Source organism: Terrapene carolina, unplaced genomic scaffold (genome assembly GCF_002925995.2).
Source record: "Terrapene carolina triunguis isolate 2854851 unplaced genomic scaffold, T_m_triunguis-2.0 Scaffold229, whole genome shotgun sequence".
Classification (NCBI taxonomy): domain Eukaryota; kingdom Metazoa; phylum Chordata; order Testudines; family Emydidae; genus Terrapene; species Terrapene triunguis.
This window is the reverse complement of record NW_020664580.1, coordinates 1507696-1534837: the sequence shown is the minus strand read 5'-3', so window position 1 is coordinate 1534837 and position 27142 is coordinate 1507696. Positions and strand designations below refer to the sequence as shown.

The following is a 27142-nucleotide window of genomic DNA, read 5'->3' as shown; positions in this document are numbered from 1 at the left end:
GAAGAGGGACAGGGCAAGATGGTTGGCAGGTGGAAGAGAAGTGAAGTAGATGAGTACCCCATGGAGAGGATTTCAAAAAATGCAACTTGCCCCTAACGATAAATTCCCAAGCTTGCCACAAGTGTTAAAGGCAGTTACTTAAGGGAGGAAAAAACAGGTGAACCATTGTAGTTGGTATAAAAAGATTATGGTAGCACAGGACCTTGATCAGTGTGTCAAAATTGGTGCTTACAGGTGGAAGGTTGTGAGGTTCAAGGTCTGGAAGTGAGTGGTTTTCTCCTTTGAAACCTCGGTCTCTTGCATATGGGTTCATGATCCCTGGGAGCTTGAAAATAGAGCAGGGCAAGATCTCTGTGCCGTCTCGAACTTAAACTTTCTTTTGTGGGTAGGTTTATCGATCCCAGAGAATGCAAAGTGGCCCTAGAGTACTTTAACATGTGCAGAGATTCATCCATGCTGTCAGCGAAAAGTTTAGTGCCATCAAAAAGCAGGTCTTCGACCACAAGGTGGGCCTCCTTTGGAAATTCTGAGAGCTGAAGCCAGGAGGCCCTCTTTAGAGCTATGGCCATAGAAATGGAACAAGCAGCAGTATTGAGAGGACTGCAGAGACAGTAACGTAGCTGGAGGGGTGCAAGGGAAGCCGCTGCTTCCCCTCAGCACGTTTTTCAAAAGCCGGGCAGTAGGGTAGCTAGGGGAGTGCTGTTTAGCTGGGTTTTGGCCACCAGCCAATCAGCGAGGGGAACTGCTCCTGAAGCAGGGGCTGAGCTAAGAGACCCCACCGGTGAGGTGCAGCCCCACCTTCTCCTACCTGCTCCTTGTGGCACTGTGGCAGTGGCAGGTGTGCTTTCTCTGGCTCTGCAGCAGCAGCACCTAACCTCTCACCAAACTAAAGGCAGCCAGTAGCAGCAGCTGGTAAGTGTATTTCAAAGGTGGTCTTTCTTGTTGGGGGGGGGGGGAGGGAAGAGACTGGAAACCCCCCCAGGTGGCTGTGAGAGCCAGCACCTGGCTGCTGGTGGGATGGCTGTCTGCATGGTGGGGGGCAGGGGGCTAGGCCAGAGGCATCTCCAAAAACATCCCCTGCACCCCCACAGCACAGAGAGACAGAGTACCAGCCCCTGCTGGGCAGCTGGACCAGGACAGGCATGGGGGGGAGGTGCGTCTCCTGTGGGGTGTGGTGTCCCTGCTTACCCTCCCTGCCCAGACAGAGACGCCTGCCTCTCAGAGACAGTGGCCATGTAGCACGCTTCGTTCCCCCTCCCTGGCATCTGGGAGACTGCCTCTAAGGGGGTGAGGGGTGAAAGGGAAGAGGCGGTGGGGTGGGGTGGGGTAGGAGAGGAAAACTATCAGGGGAAATCTTCATAGCAGTACAATCTCTGCTTTGGGGGTGTGGATGGAATTGTCTCCCAAGGGACGGCTGGAACTATCTGCTGTGCTCTCTGTGAGCTGAGGGGTGAAAACATTATATGCGTTTAGTCCATGTGCTCTGGCAAACAAGTCCAGGGGAAGGGAGAGGTAGCCTGATTTTCCCTCTATCAGGGGAAAACCTGAATTGTCTCCTAAGCGAAGGGCTTGTCTTGTGATCATATTGGGGGGGGGGGGTATTGCTGAGTCCCAGGATTGAGTAATTCTCTGGTGATGGTGGTCATTAATTTATTAATTGTCATTCACTTGCTGCACACAATGGCTGGAGATGGTTGTTTAACATCCACCCAGCTATTTGGTCAAGTGCCTTGTTTCTTGGGAGTTGCCTTCTGTAACTTCTCTAATTTCATCCCACTCTCCTGTGAGTACAAATTCTGGTTCTAAGGACCTGGATCCCATATTGCCTTGCACTGGGATTGGGAATTAGTGCCCTGCAACTCCTCCTATTGTGCCAGTGTAGATCCTGCTGTTAGTACAGCTATTTGCAGGTGCCCTTGTGTTTAGCTGAACCTTTGGACTCAGTTTAGTGGGGATGGACTCAGAGACTGAGATCACTATCCTGCTGTGTAGATCCCAGTGTGCTTGTACTGTGAATTTTTGGCATGCACATGTGGCTATAATTTATCTCATTGTGCTGGTGCTACTTCCTTGGTGTGATGATCGTGAAAATAGTGTCCTGATGTGATGGTGGTCACTCTGTGCTGTTCATGTGAATCTTGCATTTTTGTATGCTGTGTTGGTGTAGCCCTGTTGTTCCCAGGAAATTAGAGCCACAAGGTGGGTGAGGTAATATCTTTTATTGGAGCAACTTTTGTTGGGGAGAGAGAGACAAGCTTTGGCGCTTTCACGGAGTTCTTTCTTCCTGAAGAAGAGTTCTGTGAAAGCTCAAAGCTCGTCTCTCTCACCAACAGAAGCTGGTCCAATAAAAAATATTTTACCTCACCCACCTTGATATATATTGCCCCGCCCCCCCCATATTACCTCACCATTTATCCTAACCTTTCGAGATTGTACCACATTTTTCTGACCTTGCCAATAAGTAGCGCAGTTGCAGAACGATCCTTTACCCAACTTAAAAACTTATAAAGTCCTACCTGTGCTCTACAATGGGTGAAGACAGATTGTCTGGGTTAGTTTTGCTCTCCATTGAAAGACAATTGGCTACTGAAGTAGATTATAATAAAGTAATAGATAAAACTTTGCTAGAATGAAGCTTAGACGAAAGAGGCTGTTGTAGTTGCTTCATAGATCATATCTTTGAAATATAAAATAAGTAAATAACACGTGTTGTTTTGATTTTATATACAATACTGTAAACCTTTTTTATATTTTAAATGCAAAATAACATACTTATAAAACAATATCATTCTTGTGTTTTTATTTTAAGTACAAAACAAATATGTATAACAAATTTAAAAGTATGTAACTAGTAATTTGATATGGCGGCGGGTGGCGCCTTTTTTTATATGTGTTCGCTCCCCCTGATGTTAGAACCTGGCTACGCCACTGTGCAGAGATATTCTGGTGAGCAGTTGGCCTTCTGCAATAATTGCCTAGAACTGATCTCTGTGTTCTGCTGATAAAACACTCAATAAAGAAGTTCAGCTCGGTATAATCTGTATGTTGTACTTTGCCATCCATGTCTGGTAGTTGGCAATTCTAAATTGTAAAGTAGATGCCAAATATGATTTTCTGCTCAACAGGTCGAAGTGCTTATGATCTTTATCATAGGGTGTAGATATAGTTCGGTGCTGCCTTCCACATTTGTTATCCACCTTGACCACCAAGGAGTTAGAGGGACAAGAAAATAAAAATGTTGAGCCCTTAGAGGGGGACATAATATTTTTATCCACTGTCTTGCACATTGGCAAAATTGTGGTCAGGGTGTGCCAGATAACAAGGCCCTCCTGGATTCTACAAAGGTTAACAGGCAGGGGAATGTGAGCAGATGAAGCTGTATAAAGGATGTCAGGCAGCTTATGATGTGGTTCTTTAATCTCCTCAAGAGATCTGCAAAGAATCTGCAACTCTTACTAAACTCTGGCGGTTCCAAGACATCAGCAGCCACAGATGGTGGAGGTTGCAGAACTGCTTCATCCAGGCAGGAAGAAGAGATGTTGACTGGTGGAGAGACCTCTTCATCAGCCCGAGTTTCCTGTTCCTCAAGAGGTTTCTTCCTGAAGTTCTGGTCTCCTAGATAGGGAGGGTGATGGAGGTTGTCTATGTCTGAGATGGGTAGTGCTTGAGGCACTAGTTAATTGCTGATGATAGGTCACCCAAGGGTCCCAGTATGGCCAAGTGGGTGGTGCACATGGATTGGGTGGAGACATCCACGAGTGCTGATACCAGCAAGATTGTGGACATCTCTCACAAGTGATTTCAATTTCCTCAGAAACCTCTGGAAAAGAGCTTCTATAGAGATGGAGAGGAGAGTCTTGGACAGATATTTGAGAGACCAAGTCAAGATCTTCAGAGTGATTTAGAAGAGGAGGATTCTGATGAAGTAGTGGAGCACCAGAAGAAACCGGAGCTAAAACTGTCAGTACTGGACAGGTGTCCAGGGATCAGGTGGACATTGGTGCCAAAAGAAGACTGAAGCTGAGCAGTGGTGATTCGGGCATCTTGGACACGGCTAGGTCTTTGGGAAAAAAAATGAAACTCCTGTGGTACTGGAGTGTGGTTAGTATCATGTTCATGGCTTGAGCCGAAGTAATGGTAGCTGAGGGAGCTGATGGTACCGTGAATCTCTAATGCTCTGAGTGGAGTACAGATGAAGCCCATGCGATCTTCTTCAGTACTGAGTGAGTAGCAGTAAAGCTCTTTGTGATGCCCCGTTCCTCTGATGGTACTGGTGGCCTATCAGAGACTGACATTTTGAAGTCTTTAGGCTTAACAGTACCCTGGGTACCTGAGGAACCATCAGCCACGTGGGACCAGGTCAGAGTCTGATGGGTGCCGAAGTGGCTGGACTTATCAGCAACTGTGACTTCTTTGAGGCAGATTCCTACCTGGACAACTTTGGGCCTGGCCTATGGAAGTCCAAAGAGGAAAACCCAAGACTCCTCTCATAAATGTCCTCGAGGAGTGCGGCTCGGAGACAGTAGAGGTAGCAGACTTATTTGAAGAACAGCATATGGGGGGTACCCTGGCCAGGGTCAGAGACATGGTGCAGCAAGCTCTTCATCATGAGGAACCAAAATTTGATCTCCCTGTTTTTTCTGGCTCTAGATTTTCATGCTAGACCAAAGGCACTTTTTGGAAACATGAAGTTCCCTGAAGCAAAAGATGCACCAGGAGCGTTCATCACATACCAGGATTGCCTCCCGATACGATAGGAAGAACTGGGCATGCATGCCCTTCCAGTAACAAAGTTCTGAAGAGGGGAGAAACTATCCAGGGGGTAACAATCCTTAAAACTATTAATTTAAAAAAAATAAAAATAAAAAAAAAAGTTTTAAACTACAGCTAGTACTACTACTAAAATAAACTACTATAAGAGCTATGGGGGCACAGCTGAGGTAAACTCAACATGGACAACTGCTAAGACTCGGTCTCAAGTGCAGGCAATTTAGAAGAAACTGAAGGCAGTTAGCCAGCACAGCATTATACAAAAGTGCGGAGCATGAGTAAGTAACACTGCTACATGAAATCTCTGCTCAGAGGCGCAAGCTTCTTTCGGGGGGCGTGAGGGGGGGAAGGGTGGTTAGTGGTTAGATTTATTGACCTTGGGCCTATTTTTCACACCACAGAAAATATTTGCAAGCTTTTTTATTTATAAAAATTATATATATTATTCTTTATTTATTTATTTATTTATTTATTTAACCTTATCATTCTACCTTCTTGTGATATACTGCTAATGATGAAATATATATATTTATATTTCATCATTAGCAGTACATCACAAGAAGGTAGAATGATAAGAAGGTTAATCTATGTAATTAGTCATGTAGAGGTTCGGACCACCTTGGTCTGAAGCACACTAATATTCTCCCCGCACGCCCCCCCCACAATGGACTTGCATGTGTTCTCGTAGTTAAAACTATTTTAAATTCTCCATTTCTTTTTCTAAATACTTCTGAATGGTCTGTACTCTTATTATGAGAGGTCCCTCACTTGCAATGGTCTCTTCACCCTTCCAAATTTTAAGTGAATGACTTTCAGATACGTTTGACAAACTGAATGCAGGTTCCGAAAAACATATTGAACTCTAAGCAAACTTTGTACACTTCAGTTTTCCTTAGGGAAACTAATTTGATAGGATATGTTAGGGACATTTTAGTATTTGGTACATTTAGCATCGGGCTTTGACTAGTTCTATGACAACTATGGAAAATGCTATGTTGATATTGCCCATCAAAAGGGGAAAAAAAGAAAAAAAAAATCTATTCCCAAGAAAAAGATAGGAACGGTTTAACTTGGGTGTTTTTGCAAGTCTGAGAAGTTAAATGTTAAAATCTTCTAGTAATGCTTTAATAAAATCTAAGTCATATCCGGATTAGGTCTAGACACCTTCCCAAAATAGAAGGCTGCCCATCCCTTGGAAGCCAAAACTTGCTTGTCAATTTTTAGGGTGTGACTTTTACTTAAGTTACAGGAGCTGACTGTTTAATTACAGATACAGTCATATTATACTATATAAAGGAAAGGGACAGCAGAGCTCAACTGGGAGTAGTATACTACTCCATATGTAACTGTGGTAGTAAAATTCAATTAAAAAGGAGTAAATCTTATTCGGGGGAGTAATTGCTTAACTTGTCACAAGATAAGGAGGAGTGGAGGCTAAACAGCTTGCTAGGAGTGCAATAATTGTTGATGCAATCATGGCTGTTGTACAGATGAGTTTTGAATGTAGCAGAAAGTTAGAGCACAAAAATATGCATATTGACCATATGACAAGCAGATTTACAGAAATGGTTGAGTAACTATATAAAACTGAGTTGACTAGACAAGACAATTCCATTTAAACGAGGCTTAGTATGTCTGTGTGCAGGTTATACATAGTGTGCTGCCTAGTTTTGAGATCTCAGTCAATTGTTTGTTTGTTTTTTTTGAGGTAAATTGTATGACCAGTCATTAAAAAGTTAAATAAAACAAATTTCATAAAAAACTCACATGTAATCCTCAATTACACTTGCAGCAACCTTTCCACAAGCATCAAAGAACATGAAATATCCAGAAAGTGGCATTTGTATTTTCAATTCTCGTGAAGAGTTTGAAATAGGAGTACATATATAATCAATAAAAAGTGAAAAGTTATCAAAAGCTTACTAACCTTTATTGTCTGCCGCTATAAATCCAAGGATATTTTCATGACGTAGCATAACAGTTTGATAAATTTCTGCCTCACGAAACCATGAGCGTTCTTCTCTTGAAGAGAATATCTTCACTGCAACTTCTTCTCCTCTCCATTTCCCTCGCCAGACTTCTCCAAAGCGACCTTTCCCAATGCTTTCTTGAAGTATGATAGTCCTTGCAATTGTTCTTTGAACAAGTAAAGGTAGACCAAAAAAAAAAAAAAAATTGAGCTTAAGCTCACTCAACTGTTAATTGAAAAGATCTGTTGCTTATAAAGCAACAGATATATAGTGCTTGCCTTGATTAGTTAAGAGCTAGGGATAAACAACAGTCCTCCTCATCTTACTTCATACATAATCTAAATTAGGAGTTCAATTCTTTTGGAAGATCGGTCCTTTTAAGACAAGCCTTCCTAAACATTTATTTGTTTGGCAACCTTGAAAATACGAGCAATTACAAGTACCAAATGATTAAATCAAATTCTAAAGATGGATTTGTAACAAATACAGTAAATGTGAAATTAGTTTCCTTTGAGTTTAAAGTTTTGAACTACTCATGCGTTATTGCATTCTACATTAAATGTAGCCACCCGGGAAGACATTTGAGCATCATTCCGAAAAGTGGTTTAAAAAAAAAAAAATGCAGCGATGCATGAAGAAAGAAAAATCAAAAACATACCATTGCATTATTTTAAAGAGTGATTTTATGAAAAAAAATACACCCTCATCTATCAAGCTCCATTTCTAGTCACTCTACCACAAAACAAACTAGAAAAAAAAAGTCCTGAGAAGGAAAAGAAGTTAGAGACATTAAGAAACTCATTTATGAGCAAAGATGATATAGTGGTTAGAGTACTAGCCCACTCCAGCACAGCCTTCCTATGTGCCCTTGGACGAGTCACTTAATCTTAGGTTTCACTATATGCAAAATGGGGATAATAGTTGGACACGTCCGAGACAAGGAAGTAATTACTGGTATCCCTTGCCAATTTGACTGGTTAGCCCATTTTCAAAGCCTACTGGGTTATTTTGGTTAGCAGGAGAAATTAATGATTGGTCAGGGTTTTTTTTATTTTATTATTATTATTTTTAATAAAAACACACAACCTTGTTTATTTACAAAGAATGCAGGAAGTCTTATATCCCTGAATACAACTGGAATAATCAAACAGCAGGAGACAGTTGCTTTGCTCACAGTTCCAAGTCTATTTCCAACCAGCACTTCACCCAAAAGCTCTCTGCATTTTATTTTTGTTTGTGTCAGGATCATGCTACCAGAGTTTCTCCAGCTGCAAGGCCACATCCACACAAGTGAATTCAGAGTGGCACTGCTGTACTGATGATGCTGTGCCGCTGTAAGATTGCTGGTGTAGCCGCTCTATGCCAACAGGAGAAAGCTCTCCTGTTGAAATAAAACCACCTCAATGAGCAGCGGTAGCTATGTCAGCAGGAGCAGCTCTCCAGTCAACGTAGTGCCGTGCACACTACCACTTATGCTGATAAAATTTATGTCACTCAGGTGGTAGTGTAGACATGGCTAAGGCTTCCTTGGGCACGTCTATACTGGCAGAGTTACAGCACCGCTCAGAGAGCGCTGAAGAGAAACCGCTGTTGTGTGTTCACACTGTCTGCTGCCTGCGCAATAGCATGTTCACACTTGTGGCACTTGCAGTGGTATTCAGAGTGGTGCACTCTGGGCAGCTATCCCCCAGAGCACCTCTTCCTCTTCTGCTGCTAAGAGTTGTGGGAAGGCGAAGGGGGTCACGGGGCATCCTGGGCCATGTCCCAATGCCTCGTGATGCATTGCTTCGCATCCCAGCAATCCCCGCGCTTCCATCCACATTTGGTGCCATTTTTCAACGGTTTCTGTATTGCGCGCCCTGCCTCTTCAGGCTGCAAGAATGGATCCCGAACTGTTGACCAGTATGCTGCTCGCTAGTACCAACATGTCACAAATGGCAGTGGAGTTATTCCTTAAACTACGAAGGCAAGAGGAGTGCGACATTGATCTCGCCATGTGTAGTAGCTACGACACGAGATTTCTTGCAGCATTCGTGGATGTACTAACCACAGTGGAATGCCGCTTTTGGGCTCAGGAAAAACACTGAGTGGTGGGATCACATCATCATGCACGTCTGTGATGATGAGCAATGGCTGGAGAATTGCAGAGGAAAGCCACATGGGAAAGTCATGGGACTGTGTGATGAGCTTGCCCCAGCCCTGTGGTGGAAGGACATGAGAATGAGAGCTGCCCTACAGCTGGAGAAGCGTGTGGCGACTGCACTGTGGAGGCTGGCTACTCCAGACTTCTACTGATCGGTAGCTAACAATTTCGGAGTGGGAAAGTTGATGTTGGACTTGTGTTCACGAAAGTGTGCAGGGCCATTAATCGCATCCTGCGCCAAGAGACCGTGACTCTTGGCAACGTACGTGACATTGTGGATGGCTTTGCACAAATGGGCTTCCCTAACTGTGGAGGGGCAACAGATGGCATGCATATTCCAATTATGACACCAGACTACCTAGCACATTAATTGCAAGGGGTATTTCTCAATGGTTCTCCAGGCACTTGTGGTTTGGAAAGGTGCATGACACACACATCTTTCAGCATACTGGCCTGTTCAGAAAGCTGCAAGCAGGGAATTTCTTCCCTGACCAGAAGAAAAAAGTCCACTGGCGCTGCCTCTATGGGAGGCTGGACCTGGCCAATGACAATACTCCTATGCTTATAGCTGCGTACCGTATGCTCCATAATATTTGTGAAGGGAAAGGTGAAAGCTTCACTCAGGGCTGGACCACAGAGGCTCAGCGCCTGGAAGGCAGAGTTTGAACAGCCAGAGACCAGGGCTATTACAGGGGTGCAGCGCAGGGCCATAAGGATCAGGGATGCCTTGAGGCAGCACTTTGAAGCTGAAAGCCACTAATATTTATTGCTATGCTCCGGAGTGCAGTGCTTATAATGCTAGGTGGTGATTGGTGCACAAGATGTGGGTTTAACATAATTGTATGTTGCTTTGCAGGGCTCATTTTGCTTTCCATTAATAGAACAAAGATTGCTTTCAAACCAACACAATTATTTTATTAAAAGACAACCACCGGAGGAGAGAGAAACAAAAACAAACACACACAAAAAATCAGCACTGAGGGGGACAAGGGAAGGGAAGGTCCCAGGAGGAGGAGGGGTCACAGGACAGCTAAAGATTTGTGTATGTCCAAGTATCATATCCAACCTTCTCCTTTGGAGTACAATGCAGCAGGTACTGTACTTCAGCAGGGACTGAAACTGCAAACTGCAGAGGGATGGGTGTTGAGTGCAGTGGGTAGCGTGAGTCTGCAGTGCTGGACTGTGAGGGGGGAGGAGTGGAAAGCCATGGGTATAGACTGGAGCCAGGAGGTTGATAAGAGTGTGTTGGTGGTGTCTGGGGGGCGTGCATGGGAAAGAGTTTTGCAACAGCAGCTGCAGGGAAGGGCGGCTGCAGAGCTGCTCGGTTTGAAGAGCTAGTATTGCCTGGAGCGAGTCTGCTTGGCACTCCATTTAGAGCCGCTTTGTGGCTTCATTGTAGCATGTCATGGTCTCCTTCTGGTCTCTCTTCTCGCTGTCCCGCCACTCCTTCAATTCCGGTTTCTCAGTGGCGGAGTGTATCATAACATCACGCAGAAAGTCCTCCTTAGATCTTCTTCGTCGTTTTCTAATGCTGCGCAGCTGTTCAGCTGCCGATAACAGAGAGGGAGGCTGGGCTCCCAAGGTCATCTCTGAAGTTTAAACGCAACATTTTACAGAAGCAGTATTGTCTGCAACACAGAGAACACTGATTCAGTGATTTAAAACACAGCCAGTACTCACACACCTGTCACTAACTGGCTGACCCCAGGCAAGCACACATGAACCACAAGTCCTCCAAAATGGTGAGTAGCCCCAGGATAAATCACTCTTCCCAGACCCTGCTGTACACAGGGCACATAGCTCTTGGGGAGAGCCAGCACTGGGGAGTAGGTGGGGGGGGCTGATAATCATTCCTGTCCCCACACTTTCCACAGGATGTGATCATTAGGGAAGATATCTTGCTGCTGAGGGTGAGCAGGGAATCAAGGGAGGGTCTTCTCCAAGACTACAGCTTCTGCTCTGGTCCCTATGCGGCTTGCTTGTGTGCAGCAATGGTCCCACTCTCCCTTGTGACGGCACAGTGGCACGGGAAAGTTATCATTAATGGGGCAAGAAACAGAGCAGCTCTGCCGAAGGACCTGCGGCAGCAGATTGCCCAGTATCTCCATGAGAATTTCCCGGATATCTGAGGCAGATTCCCATGAAGTGAGGGAGTCAGTCAACAACCTGTTCCACCGCTCAGACTAGGCAGGTGGTGGGAGACAAGCCTGCTTTCTGCAACCCTCCTTCTCCACCCCCTCCCCAACTCGCTTCAGCAATTCCCAAACTCAAATCCACTTACCAAGGGCCTCCTCTCCTGTTTGCACTTCGCCAACATCCAACAGCTGTACTGGCTAGCCTCCTCCGGGGTAGGAAAGAGCTCCTGGCTGCATGCATCTCGGACCTCTGAGTCATCCTCGGCCTCTGGGTCCCCCTTCCTCTCCTCGTGCAAGATTTCTTCCTCCTGGCTCGGTCCACTTTAGACTGGCACGCGAGCCTCTGAAGCATCCAGTGGCTCTCGCAGTGGAAGTGGGGTCGCTGCCGAGTATGGCATCCAGCTCTTTGTAGAACTGGCAGCTCGTGGGCGCAGCACTGGAACAATGGTTTGCTTCCCACACCTTGTTCCACAGCTCCTTCACTTTGACCCTGCACTGCAATGTGTCTCGGTCATGGGCCCTTTCTGTTATGCATCATGAAATCTGCCCATAATTCCTATGGCTGAAGCACAGCTAGGACTGGACACAGCTTCCTCTCCCCAAATGCTGATAAGGTCCAGCAGCTCAAAAGCTCGAAGGGGGGGATCGCCTGATGCATGGAGCAAGCATGGCCACCTGGAAAGATGTGCTGAGACCACGGCACATGTCACCAAGCAAACAGGAAGGGGACTTTCAAAATTCCAAAGGAATTTATGGGGTGGGGATGATGGTTGGTCACCTGAGGGCAGGGCAGTGGAGTTTAAACCGATGACTAGAGAGGCAAGAACAGGCATTGTGGGACACCTCCCAGAGGCCAATTGCAGCTCTGTAATTGACCACAATGTCTACACTGGCACTGAAAGTTGTATGCCTCTCGTTGGGGTGGGGTTGTGGGTCTTTTTTTTTTTTTTTTTTAAACCACACACAGAGCGCTACAACTGCGCAATAAGTGGCTTGTCAGTGTGTACACCTTGGGAGTAACAGCGCAGAAAGCTACTTTACTGCGCAGAAACTTGCCAGTGTATACAGGGCCTCTGTTTCTTTTCTGTGCTCTTTTCTGTGTTTCTTGTGGCTTCTTTCACATACAGCTGCAATCAAATCAATCCTCAGTAAAACCCCTCTGCCCCCATAACTCCGTTTCTGATTGGTCTTGCATGGCCTGTGTTTTGAATAGTGGCTTCTATTGTTTCAGCTATCTATTCCACAAAAGGAGCTTGATTGTCTTCTTACCTTTCTCCTGACTGATAGCTATTATGCCCAAAAGCATCAATGAGGGTTAATTCTCCCCACCCCATCCCTGCATCACACCCACCTGTGAATTCTATCTAGCATCCTGAATGACCCATTTCAGAAACAGAAAAATGTTTACAAATTATAACAGATACAAAATTTATTATATACATAGCGTTTGTCGAGACTTTTCATATCACTGGCCCAAATTGGTTTTATTCTCAGATCGAGTTTCTCTCCCTGCCCTATCTGACAAGTGTGTTGTTTTGGAGAAATCTGTTAACTGGAATGGAATGGCCAGTCTCCATCCAAATGAGGAATCCATTACTGTCACTGCTTTTAAAGCTTCAGTTTCTACAGCTACAGTCTCAGGGAACATCTACACGGAAATCCCTAATCTTGATACCCTCTCAGATAGTCCTTATGAATAACATTGATTAAATCCTGGGATCTGACTCTATCCTACACACCACTTTGTTTGTGAGAGTCAGTACTGCAATAAGGTTCCTCCAAGATTTATTCAACTTTGGTCTCCTATCCTTTCTTCTAGGATCATGGAATGAACCCCTCTTAAAAGTTTCTCCATATGACCTTATTCATAGAATCTTTTCATTGCATCAGTGGCTATCGTCCCATTTTTCCTAGCAGAGGTGTGAGCTTTTTCAATTTCGGATTGTAAGGTTTCTGTGTAGTCCAAATTCCTTTGTTCCTCTTCAGTAATTCCATACAAGAGGTTTGTGGAGATCCCTGGCTCATACTAAAACATGAGGAGTGCTGGGGTCCACTTTGTAGTCATTGACTGGTGTTCTATAAGCCATCACAAGAAATGAGATATGTTGGCCCAAATCCCTTTGATAATGTTCTACAAAAAAAAGTTAGCCAGCTGAACTCCCAAAGTTCAACTGAACCTTTTCAACATTCCAGCAGATTGTGGTTGTGCCGGAGTGGTGCACGTATTGTGGATCCCTAAAGAGTGTCACAGCAGATTTGAGAAGCTCTGTAAATTCTTCACTATATTTGGGTTCTCAGGTGAGTTGCTCACAGACCAAAAGAGAAACTTTGAATCCATTCACTAGAACTTCTGCTTCTTTCACAGTCTCTTGGCTCTTTATTGGGTAAGCTTTATTTTGTGAAGTAGTCGATGGCTATCAACAAATACTGATTGCCTGAGACATAGTTGGGCCTCTACCAGTCTATCAACAGCAGTGCATTCCACTGGTGCAGAGAGGCTCTCCTGGTCTTAGGGGGATCCTTCTTTACAATGCATGAATCACATTTCCCCACACAATTTTCTGCATCCTGCCTGCATTTTACTGAATAAAAGCATTCTCTTGGCTATGGTCTTTGCAACCCCAAAAGGTCCAGCAGTTTTAGATGTTGGCAGTGCTGGTATTTTGGTCCCAGGATAGAAGAGACTGAAGGTGAGCGAGTTAGAAGTTGGTCCAATAAAAGATACTGTTACTGAAAGACAAGATCTCAAGCTTACCCAGAGTTCTTCTTCAGCAGTCAGAGTCATTACAACCTCAGAACCTCCTTCTTCAATGTATCTGGTACAACTAGCTGATACCTGTATCCATCATGCCTGGGCTTCTCCCTCCCCCCAACCCCATCTCATCTTTAAACTCAAAGCTGTCTCACTGGACCTGAAAACTTTCACTGTGGCATTTTGAGGGGATACTATACTCCATGGTGGCTGCATGTGCCAAATGATTTTCCAATCACATACTATTCCCATATTGGAATTCTCTCTTCGGGAAGCCTTGAATTCATCTCCTCCTTAGCATACACATTCCCTTGAAAAGCCAATTCCTTGCTATACTGCTTGGGGCAGCATCTGTAATCAACCAAACAAGACATCAGTATTACCATGCTAGAGCCCAGACCTGTGTGTCACTGAAATCATAGTACTACAGTTTTGCCAAAGAGCCCCTTCATGATTCCTGAATCTGAAAAGCCATTGCAGGGATGCCTGGTCTGTCTGTACATCTGTGATTGTCTGGAGAGTTGGCCTGTTCTGCATAGCCTCAATTTTCTTCATCAGTGGAAATGCCCTCACTTTACTGATTGTGCGCCCAACCTAAACTTTTTGAAACAATTTACATATCTTTGGATTCAGTTTTAGATACAAAGCTGTAGGCTAATCACAGGCCCTTTGTAAACGTATCAGTTTTTGTTCAAAGGTTTTAGCCTACACCAGCATATCACCTAAATATAACAAAACAGGATGAGAGAGGAATGCCATCCAATACCCTCTCAAATGTGGCAGGAGTATTACTTAAGGTGAAACCCACAACTTTATACTGCCACAGGCCTTGTCCTGCTGTGAAAGCAGTTTTCTCCTCTGACTTTTGGATCCATTTGCACTTGCCAATACATACTTTTAAGATCCAGTGTGGAAAAAACAAATTGAACATGCTACAGCATCAGGGTATCATCTGTTCATGAGTGGATGGATAAGAATCCTTTAAAGTGACTTCATTTCGTTTTCTATTGCCTACTTAATCTGGTGCTTTTTTTCCTTAACTAGAACTATGAGTGAGGCCTGGGTGAAGGCTCAATTATGCCTTCCTGATATATTTCTTAAGTGGCCTGTAATGCCTCTTCCCCCTTTGCCATTGATAAAATTATGTGGTTTAATCCAGTATCAATCTGGTGCTGGACCAGTGCATTACAGCCTCATTGTTGGATTGGGAGAACAAGTCCTGATTCCTAAACAGAAAATCTTAAGACTGTTCTGTTGCTCCTCATTTAAACGTGCAGCACTGTGCAATAACTAATCCAAAAATAATCCTGAGAGCTCAATTTTATTCCTTTCCATTTTACAGGTCTGTCTCATCTTACGCTGGGGTTACGTTCCGCAGTCAGCGCCTAAAGTGAAAATCGCTTATAGTCAAAATTACATTGAGTGTAATGGCAGGCGGAATCACCCGCACTACAGAAACAGTATTTAAATTGTTATTTTTCTCTTTTTGGGGGGTTTTTTGTTTGTTTTTGCCAACCGCATACAGCTGAAATTGCACATGTTAAATGCACCCAAGATGCGACAGACCTGTATAGTTTTCTTCCATGCCAGCAGTTACTACAGCCACTGTTCATGTTTTGTAACCATAGCTCCTTTTTCACTATTTGCAGCTTGTCAGAAGCCATTCAGCAAGTAGTAGAGGATCCATACTTTACACCCACAAGTACTTCAGCTGCTAAGATTTCCCTGAAAATCTGGGTCTCAAAAACAAAGCTACCACATCAGGTAGTTGGTCATAGTTTCTGTCCCTGGAAGCAGGACAATTTGTTCACTGCAAGCCAATTGGCTACAAATTATTTGCTTCACCTGGATCGCATCCGTAAAGGGAATTTCCATAGATTGGATTTTCAAGACTTTTCCTAGCATCTACTAGTCATTGAAATGCACACAGATTATTAGCTCGTCCATTATCTTAACTACAGAGGCTTCAAATTTTTAAACCCAATCCTGCTCCCTGCCCTTCCCCCTCCCATCTTTGGACCTCTGCACATTCCCCAGTCACTGCCTTTGGCAGAGACCAATTTGGTGGTGGTTTTGATCCATTTCCTAGCCTTTTTAGTGAGTATGGTCTAATAACTTGTTAGACTAGACCACTATCCCAGTGCATTTCACTGATTCTATTACATACGGATAGCCAAACTCCCATTATTATTGTTGTTAAACTGCCTAGAACTAAAGAAGATCTGAGGCTGATCCTTGTACCTCCCTCTTGATATTCCCTATCTTCCAAACTAGGTGAGAAGCTTTCACTGGTGAACGTCTGCCCAGCTTCTATTTACAACAATTTTTTTATGGCCAAAGTCTTTCACACTAACTCCCCTCGCCCATCCCCCCACATTTATCTAAACAGTCTCCTTTAAGTCTTGCATTATTGTCAATTTCCCTTGTTTTTCACATCAAATTTATCACTTTTTCATAATTGTTCAAAAATGCCATGAACCAAAAATTAGAATCTCCTTTTCAGTCAGACAGAGTAGAGAGCAGTACTTACTAGGCTCCTGGCAATTAGTTTCCATCTTCCTCACTAGTGGCTGCTTCCTCTTCTGGTTCACTGCTGCAAGGAAAGAGATTTGAGTTCCATGGAAAATGTCACAGCTGCGAAATGATTCTGGCCTCCTTTCACTTATCTTTATCTACAAGTCCAACTCCAGCTGAGCATCTATAAGCTGATCCTGGAAGTCCTCATTGCCTGGATATGACAGGAACACAAGCTTCTGTGGGTCCTCTGCCAGTTCAGGAGTCGCCGCTTTTCCCTCTTCTTCTAGCTCTTAGCTTTGAACTGGCCATTTCAGATTGATGGCTGGCTCCAAATTGCATATCAAGGGTTAGTACTAGAACTGGGTAACTCAGCCTCTTTTCTGAGAGAAGTTCTGCAGCACCATTGGAGCTGGCTGCTAGAAACCTCCCTTTCTGTTAGCTCTCCTAGCCACTTGTTTGAGCTATGATGTTGAACTGAGGCAAAAAGCCTCCCAGGGAGTTTTTACATCAAAGATTGTTTCAATTTAAATAATGGGGATTTTGTACTATTTTACATCATCTTCTCCTCTCCTGAGCCCACCAGCATCTGTGGCTTACAAACAAGGTAGAAAATGTATGAAGATATCCAGCCTTATTTACCAAAGTCTTCTGGCTGGCCCAATTCCACATCTAGGTAGCTGCCTTCCACTGCGATCTGTGACACTTATTTCATAGCTCCTTAAGTCCTGGCTGCAGCTCATCTGGTAGTAAGTTCCAAATTGGCCAAAGCTTTCCTGGCCTCCCGCATTTCATGGAAAACCTTTCGGTAATCTCAATCCAATCTGCCATTCCAGACTAGGAGAATTGAAGATGGCTTGGACTTCCGCAGTCTGTCCAGACCTAGTAGCTGTTGCTCCAGATTTCCATCTCTACCTGCAAGTTCTCTCTCAGCTCTTTTGGAAAATTGCCACATACTACTTAAACTCCTTTAGCAAAGTGTTCAGCCTTTTTTTGGGGGGGGGGGGGGGGGGGGGGGGAGGGAGAGGAGGAGGGTTAAGTTTCCAGTTCATGTTTAACTTCCTTTTGGCCATCTGATTTCTGCTACCACTGCCATTATTTGTTCCATTTTGGTTCAATGGGGATATCAGCTCACAGTTTCTCTCCTAGGAAACTGGATCCCAATCCTGCATCAGTGTGACCCCTTTTAAACTGAATGCTTAGCCAGTTTTTGGAATCTTGTACATTTTTTTCTATTAGGAGAAGAAATTGATGGAACCAGGTATTTCTTTGTAAATAAACAAGATTGCATTATCCCTTTCCCCTAAACACAACAAGAATCAAAGAGAAGGAGACAGTTTCTTTGCTCACAGTTCCAAGCCTCTTTTCTGCCAGCACTTTACCCCCCACCCCCAAAAAATGCTCTACTTTGTCAGGGTCTCACTACCAGGGCTTCTCTGCCCCCGGTGCTTGTGGTGTTTCTCTGACACACACACACACACACACACACACACACACACACACCTGCAATAAAAAATGAATCCTCAGCAAAACCCCACCACCCAAATAGCTTGACTTCTGACCATTCCTGCATGGCCTCTGTTTTGAGCCGTGGCTCCTACTATAAAGGAGTTTGATTGTTTCTTACATTTATCCTGAATGGGGGTGATTATGCCCACCAGCTTCAATGAGGTTTAAACCAACATAACTGTATATTTGAGATTGTGAGGCACTCAAATACTAGATAATGGGGGCCATAATTACAGTTCAGCTGGTCAGATTAAACTAAACAGGCTCAAAGGCAGGATAAGGGGACAGGATAGTGGCATTAAACAAAACAAAACAAAAAATGTATGACCAGTAAAAAGAAGGAAATCTGGGTGCGCCTGTTACCATTCTCAAAATGCAAGAACACCACAACAAGTTTAAAGAGTGGAACTCATTACCACGACATATTATCACAAGATGCCAATGGCCTAGTAAAAGTCGAGAGGATTACAAAAGTATATGGACAATGAGAACATCCAGTCACATAAGTTAAGGGATTCTACAATGGTATAGTCTCATACTTAGGGCATAAAGCACCCAGAGTTGGGGGTTACCAGGAAGCTTTCCCTGTTAGAGAGTTACTCCATAATTGTAAATAGGAGACTTGTTTGCCCCTTCCTCACCCATCTGTTATTGGCCATTGCTCATTCATGATAGTAGACTAGATAATCTAGTGGTCTGACTCAGCATGGCAATTCTGTGTTCTTATGGATGAAACCAGAGGAGCCATATGCAAATCTGGGAGCCACTGAGCAGTTCTCATGTATATTCTTGTTCCCAAAAGCAAATTAAAGTCTCTCTCCTGGCACCAGTCCCTGGTCTTTCAAGGGTTAAGTTTGGCATCAGAAATCCATGTGAATATTTTCAACATGGAAAAAAGACCCAAAAAGGTAAGTGAGGCAGAAGAAAAATTGGAGGGTTGTTCCAGATCAGTAGACAGTCACTCTATGGGAAGACCAATTAACAGTCAAAATAAAATTGGCCTTCATGGAGTGACTCTCTGCCAATCCAGAGAGAGCTGTGGGGAAGTAGCAAGCAGGAGAAGAACAGAGGGAGGGATAGCCCAGTCAAAGCAACTGGAATTATAGAAAGCCAACATATTAAACATTGATACCACGGACCCAGAGACTGAAAAAAAACCTTTATGGTTCTCTCCACAAGTTTTTGTTCTTCTCAGCCCACAGATTCCAGAAGGTAATAAGTTTAAAACAAACTCAAAAATACCCAAACTAATGTAGGTTTTGGGATTTTTTTTTTTTTTTTGGACAGCCATCTTGACCAAACTAACTTGGACATTTATGGGTAAGGTCAAAATGAATGTGTTTTAATATCTTATTTTACGCACGTACACACACACAGTCTATTTGCAATTATACCATGACTTGTATTTTAAACTATTATGAGAATTAAGCATAAGAAAAGATTTAAGTGACCTAGTCCAAGCAAACTTTGTAAAGTTAAAATCCAAATGAGTTAGCAGAATTTGATAGAGATATGCACTATAGTCCCAAAGATGATGTGCTGTTTGCCCGTAACTGTAGCCTTTTTATGATATCAGAGAAAAACATCTGGGTTTTGATGTTGCAATTAAAAAGTACTCCCAAAGTCTGTGCTACACTAGGGCTCCCCTGCAGCTCAACCAGTAGTCACACAGGTGAGCATATCCAAAAAGATGCTCCTTCAGATATGGAGCGGACGTAGAAGGAATCTGTAAATTTCCAGAAACATCTATTCTTGCTCCACTCATCAATTCACCCTCAAACAATACACAGGCACACTTGCAAATCTTAATAGATTATTAAACATGGCACCTTCAAAGAGCATGGATATCAAATCAACTTCTAATCAATTAAAATAATTTTACATTAAAAGTAGTAGTTCTAGCTTTCAATTAGTTTCCATTCTCTGTTTATCCCTGCTAACAAAGATGAAAAATGATTCTTTACTGATACTGTCCTTTTTCATTTAGCAGACACCCCTGTGTGCGTGCACGCACACACACACACACACACACACACACACACACACACTAAAAGGAATTCAACACATTTTAAGTATCATTTACATAGATACTGAGACCAAGATGTGATCCTATGTTTTTGAATAAGCACAGTTTTGGAAATAGCATTCATTCATTAACTGCTGCTGGAATGCCAAGAGTGGAATACAGGACTGTGTAGGAACATAGTGGCTCTTTCCAGACTCATTTGAAAACAAAAGAGAAACGAGTTATATATGTCATGAAGCGCATAACACTCTGTAAACTTTCAAACATTTAACTTGACAGTCAGTACAGTTTTCAATAACTTCAGAATTTCAAGTTTTGGAAGTCATTTCAACATGAAGAGCAAATCCTACTTCCTTTTTACCTAGATGAGAAGCCTCAACCCTTACATGAGCATAGCACCTCTGAGGATTAAAGGGTAATTCCGTCTCCATGCTCACAGTCAAACACTGGCCTCCCCTGCTGGAACTGCCAAAAAGGTATGGAAATGTCACCTGCTTATTTGAACTATATTGAAATAGAGCAGACTCTCATTTCATACAGATACTGGATACGAATAATTTTTTTCCCTACTGTCCTGGCTGAAATTTGAACTAGTGATTTTTAAAAAAAATTTCTCAGTAGCAGATTAGCACAGAATTTTTATTTTGAAATGTTATCTTGAGAAACACTTCTACACAAGAGTGGTACGTTTGTTTTAAAAGTTCAGTGTATTTCTGATCAATTTATAGAAGGGATTAGTACAGTTGTTCCCACCAACAAAACAGTTAAATATATTTAATGCAACAGAAGGCTCAGGTGAGTTCCAATATCATCAGGTACCTTATTCTTCTAGAAGTACAAATGGAAAAAGTGATCCATATCATAAAGACATCACCCCAACAGGATTGCCTGTGAGGTTAGAGAGGCTAAGACTAAATGAGCCTATAGACCACTACTCTCATCCCCTAGAAATGATCTTCCTTCAAGTCGGAGCAGAGACATTGATAAGTGCTTGAGTAGAAATTCTGCATTATTGCCCTCCATGCCAAACCTATTCTATACATAAAGAGACATTCCCAGGATTGTCAACACACCACCTTTCACAAGTAGCAAGTTCTCTAAAATATATTAAGTGATACTGGAGAGACAGTGCTCCTGAGAATGTGCTCTCACAGCAACAACTGATCAAACAATCATTTTTAAAATTTAGTTGTGTTGCTATTTACACCATCAGAATTCAGAAGTGCAATCTATTTTCTAATAAAGATGTTGTCTGCCTTGATGTTATTTGGTAATGTTTCTGAATGCGGAGTCAAATGAAAAATTAATCAGGAGATTCAGACATAATAGCATCACTAACTCATCTAGCGCCTTCCCCTAGCAAAAAGGGAAAAAATATTAACCCTTAATCATATGAAACACTAAAAGTAATTATGGAAGATTTATTCCAAATTACTCCTATGCAAACCTGTAAAAAAGTGACCTCTCTTACTCATTTCTCATATAGACATTCATATATCACATCTGAAAGTTTTCAACTACAGATTTTACTAGAGTTTAAAGATTTAGGCCATATCTACACTACAGCTGTTAAGCGGCATAGCTACAGCTGCATTATTATAACACCATAGTATAGACACTTCCTATATTAACTGAAGGGGTCTCCTCCTCTCCCCCCCACTGATATAGTTAACTCACCTCTCCGAGAGGCAGTAGCTAGGTTGACCAAATAATTTTTCCATCCATCTAGTAGCATCTGCACTGGGAGTTAGGTCAACCTAACTACAGTGCTCAAGGTGCAAATTTTTTTCACAGATGAGAGACATAGCTAGGTTGATCTAGGTTAAGTTTAGACCAAGCCTGAGTCACATGAAGCAAGACTTTCATCAACAGATTTACAAGTATTTGAAATAAATTACCTGACCCAGAGCCAGAAGTAGTCATATCATAAATTAAATCTTTTAAAGTAGTTCCTTCTGATATAAAAGGGCGATCCAATGAGGGATCTTCTTCACTTGGTACACGATGATGAATGACAGTACGATTATGGCAGATATACAGAATCAACATTAGTGAAATGCAAACAAAACAGACTGGTCCAGCAATGATAGCTGCCAATTCCACAGGTCCCAGATTAGAAGAGGATTCTCCGGAAGTAGGGACTAAAAATGGAGGTAAAAGAAAGAAAAGTAATGTTACTATTTTGTAACAGCAAATATGTTTTTAAACAAAGGATTCATTTTTTAGTATTTGTGGCAGTATATTGCATCAGATAATGGTCTTTGAAGAATTCTTTTAATGCATTTTGTTTCAGTAAAACAACACTGAGTCTTAACTCAGCTCTTTAAGAGTCATTGGTATATATTATGGAGACTGAAGCTACATACATCGAAGTACAGGGCAGTTAGAAAGATTTAAACACACATTTGATGCAAGCCATGAAGCATGATGATACAAGAGACTTAAGTACTTCTGTACTTAGTGGTTTATTTCTTGAAAATAATATTTAGGAAGTCTGATGGATGCTCTGGTCTGCCCTCATAGAATCAGAATCGTAGTTCTGGAAGGGACCTTAAGAGGTCATCTAGTCCAGCCCCTCGTACTCACAGCAGGACTGAAGTATTATCTAAACCATCCCTGACAGCTCTTAAAAATCTCCACCTTCCTAGGTAAGTTATTCTATTCCAGTGCTTAACTAAACCACCCTTCCAGCAATTTAAGCCCATTGCTTCTTGTCCTATCCTCAGAGGTTAAGGAGAACAATTTTTCTCTCTCCTCCTTTTTAACAATCTTTTATGTCCCCTCTCAGTCTTTTCTTCTCCAGACTAAACAAACCCATTTCCCCCCCTCCCCCAAATCTTCCCATATTGGTCATATTTTCTAGACCTTTAATCATTTGTATTGCTTTTCTCTGGACGTTCTCCAATTTGGCCACATCTTTAATGAAATAGGGTGTCCAGAACTGGACACAATACTCCAGTTGAGGCCTAATCAGCGCGGAGTAGAGCGGAAGCATTACTTCTCATGTCTTGCTTACAACACTCCTGCTACTATATCCCAGAACGATGTTTGCTTTTTTGCAACAGCGTTACACTGTTGATTCATTTAGTTTGTGATCCACTATGATCCCCCAGATCCTTTCTGCAGTACTCCTCCTTAGGCAGTCATTTCCCATTTTGTGTGTGCATGCAATTGATTATTCATTCCTAAGTGAAGTACTTTGCATTTGCACCTATTAAATTTCATTCTATTTACTTCAATTTCTCCAGATCATTTTGAATTTTAATCTTATCCTCCAAAGCACTTGCAACCTCTCCCAGCTTGGTATCATCTGTAAACTTTATAAGTGTACTCTAATTGAGGAAGATATTGAACAGAATGAGACCCAGAACTGATCTCTGCGGGACCCCACTTGATATGCCCTTCCAGCTAAACTCTGAACCACTGATGATTACTCTCTGGGAACATTTTTCAAACCAGTTAAGCACCCACCTTATAGTAACTCCATCTAGATCGTATTTTCCTACTTTGTTATGAGAAGGTCATACCAGAGCCTTACTAAAGTCAAGAGATCTCACATCTACCACTTCCCTTCCCCATCCACAAGGCTTGTTACCCCTGTCAAAAAAAAGCTAGCAGGTTGGCTTAACACCATTTGTTCTTGACAAATCCATGCTGTTACTTATCACCTTATCTTCTAGGTGTTTGCAAACTGATTGCTCCATTATCTTCCAGGTACTGAAGTTAAGCTGACTGGTCTGTAACTCCCCAGTTGTCCTTATTTCCCTTTTTATAGATGGGCACTGTATTTTCTCTTTTTCAGTCCTCTGGAATATCTCCCGCCTTCCATGACTTTTCAAAGATAAATCGCTAGTGGCTCAGATATCTCCTCAGTCAGCTCCTTCAACATTCTAGGGTGCATTTCATCAGGCCCTGGTGACTTTAAGACATTTAACTTGTCTAAGTAATTTTTAACTTGTTTTTTCCCTATTTCAGCCTCTGATCCTACCTCATTTTCACTGGCATTCACTATGTTAGACATTCAATTGCTACTAACCTTTTTGGTGATAAACAAAAAGTCATTTAGCACTTCTGCCATTTCCACATTTCTGTTATTGTTTTCCCTCCCTCATGTTTACTTGTACTCAGTTTAGCTTCCTTAACCTTTATAATGAGCTTCATTGATTTTGTTGGGGAATTACTTTAAAAACCAAAAATCTTTACCTGGCGTTGGAATTTGAAGTTCTCCTTTATTGCAGTAGTCTGTGACACAGCAGTAAGGCCTAGTAACAACTCCATTCTTTGATGAGAGGGCACAAACAAATGGCCTGTCTCGTGGAATCAGATCCACTTCTGCTATGCACATACTATTGTGTATTACTCGGTCTTGAGCCCGTGTTACTGAGGCAAAGCAGAGCCCATCCGTCACGCATGTAAAGTTGTCTTTTGTACAAAGATGGCAAAAACACTGTAATGCTGTATTAAAAGAAAAGAGGTTGCAATAGTTATGTTAAGCAACGTTAGAACTATGAAACTGTCAAAAACTAAGTGGCAGAAACATTTTCCCCGATGCCACTTTTCGACGCTATGTACTGCATCATAACACAAAATTCAAATATGATGCCTCTTAATAGGCTAACAAAATAAGGGAGCGGGAAAGAGGATTATAATAGGAAGCTTGTTCATCTATACATAGTCAAAGTTGAAGCAATCTCCACACACACATCCCCACCCCCAAACAAAATAACCACACCACAGATACATTCAGGTCATGGGTGTTGGAAGTTTACTAAAAAAATAGAAAGGTGAACTATTTTGAAGTTTACTGTAACGTCTACTACAACAATGCATCACCTAACGCATTAAGAACCCAATCCTGTTGCTTCTGAAGTCAACAGGAGTTTTGCATTTGTTTCAATGGAAACAAATGCACATCATTAGTGTGGAAGATCCACCACGCAATGTTAGCCACATGTCATGCATTAAACCAACACTGTATTTCCCAACAGTTTAAAGAACTTTAGCCCTTGGGTGGGGAGCATATAAAGGCCTTATCCAATTCCCATTTAACTCAATGGGATCACTCCTTTTGACTTTAATGGGAGTTAGATTGGGTCCTCGCTGTGAGGCTACAGAAGGAAACTTCCATATCTAGAGTACAGGCACTACAACGGCACACCTATAGTGCTATAGTTATGCTACTATAGCACCAGTAGTGTAGACAAAAGCCCTTTCCCCCCCCCATGTAGTGGTCGATAGTTTGACTGAAGCATATGTACACACCTGGGGTTAGGTTGGCATAACTAGGGCACTCAGGGCTGTGAAATTTTCAAGAGCCTTCAGAAGAAAGCCTACTATGTTTATGCATAGAAGGGCTATAAAGGGAAAAAAATGCTATTGACCAAAAGACAGCCAGCTAAAGGAGAATTCAGTATCAACATCCCTCTCCCATCTATTTCTTGGGAGCGTATGAGAGAGAGAGCGTGCCCAAGTGAGCGCGCATGCACGCTACAGGTTCAAGTTTGTGCCTCGGATAACATTTCTCTTTAGGTCCTCCCAGGATCTTGCCAAGGAACTCCAGCAAAAAGAGGTCCATGAGGAATTACTATTTCAAAAGTAAAAAAAAGTTTAAGTTTGATGCCATCTGTATAAAAAGACACAGTGAAGGACAAAAACAAAGGATCTTTGCTTGCGAGCACACCTTTAATGAAACATGCAGTTGTCTCAATTACATCAGTTAGTACAAGTGAAAGCTTAAAACATTCATGGACAAAATCCAAAGGGTAGAAGACACACCAAGTAGTAATGAAGAGCAGGGATAACAAGAGGTGATAGACAACTAGAAAAAACTGAAGCACTGTGCCTTGAAGTACACACACCTCTACCTCGATAGAATGCTGTCCTCGGGAGCCAAAAAAAAAAAAAAAAAAAAAAATCTTACCATGTAATAGGTAAAACCGCGTTATATTGATCTTGCTTTGATACACCCGAGTACGCAGCCCCATCCCCCCCGGAGCACTGCTTTACCACGTTATATCCGAATTCGTGTTATATCAGGTCGCGTTATATCGAGGTAGCGGTGTATTCCTCACTTCTCTTCAAATGGTACACTCGCAATGTTTAGTTCTGAAGTGTAAAGTATGAAAGAATTAAAGTAAATGTATTACAAATTACGGGACTGGAGAGATTGATCATTCAAGATGAGAATAACTAGGGACCCAATCCGATCCTCTGCCCATGGATCTCATCCCACCTACATGGAGGGATGCTGGATGCTTCCATGGCAGTGTTCCCATCTTCCCCTGAACAGCATAAAGAACTTTGGGTGGTAGGGGAAGATGAAAGGACAATTAGATGGAGCAGTGTTCCCTTCTCTCCCTGCCTCTCCCTCCCTCAAGCCCTAGAGATTTTAAAGGAATGGTAATACAGAGTCTGGGCATTATCTTTTCCACCAAACTTCTTCCAAAGGTAGGGAATCCCGCTTTAAAGGGAGTCTCATGTGCAGCCATGGAAAAGGGAGGCCCTATGGTACGAAAGAGGGGAATCTGAGGATGCCCTGAAATCCATGGGGGTTAGCCCTGCAGGTCAATCCAAGGGAAGGCTTACAGTATGGCAAGAATTCTGTTCAGATTGAGAAACAGGGCCGCCCAGAGGATTCAAGGGGCCTAGGGCAAAGCAATTTCAGGGGCCCCTTCCACAAAAAAAGTTGCAATACTGTATTCTCATGGGGGCCCCTGCGGGGCCCAGGGGAAATTGCCCCACTTGCCTCACCCCCCCCGGGCAGCCCTGGGAAAAATAAACATTTAAAAACCTTCCGCATCTCGGCATTCTCAGCATCAGCTAGTGCTAAAAGGCACGGAAGCTCATTAAAAGGGTTGGACAAATTTTCCGTCAAAACTTTTTTTGGATTGAAAAGAAACGGTTACTCACCTTCTTGTAACGGTTGTTCTTCGAGATGTGTTGTTCATGTCCATTCCAAGCAGGTGTGTGCGCGCCGCGTGCACGCCAGCTGGAAGATTTTACTATAGCAGCGTCCATAGGGTCGGCTCCGGCACCCCCTGGAGGGGCGCCCTCATGGCGCTGTATATAGGGGCCAGCCGACCCCCCACCCCAGTTCCTTCTTGCCGATACTCCGACAGAGGGGTAGGAGGGTGGGTATTGGAATGGACATGAACACCACATCTCGAAGAACAACCGTTACAAGAAGGTGAGTAACCGTTTCTTCTTCTTCTTCGAGTGATTGTTCATATGTCTATTCCAAGCAGGTGACTCACAAGCCCAAGTCTAGGTGGTGGGGTCGGAGGTCACTGCAGACTGGAGGACTGCATGGCCAAATGCAGCATC

At 42.9% G+C, this 27142-nt stretch overlaps 1 protein-coding gene across 1 annotated transcript in view; it reads right to left on the bottom strand.

Moving 5' to 3' along the window:
• The window catches only part of TGFBR1 (transforming growth factor beta receptor 1), a 74635-nt gene that overhangs the window by 32120 nt on the left and 15373 nt on the right, over positions 1-27142 (bottom strand). Inside the window, exons 2-4 of the mRNA XM_024197574.3 lie at positions 24023-24274; positions 21718-21960; positions 6698-6928 (exon numbers count right to left, since the gene is read on the bottom strand). Coding sequence (XP_024053342.1) covers positions 6698-6928; positions 21718-21960; positions 24023-24274 — 726 coding nt within the window. The remainder of the gene's footprint in view (positions 1-6697; positions 6929-21717; positions 21961-24022; positions 24275-27142) is intronic.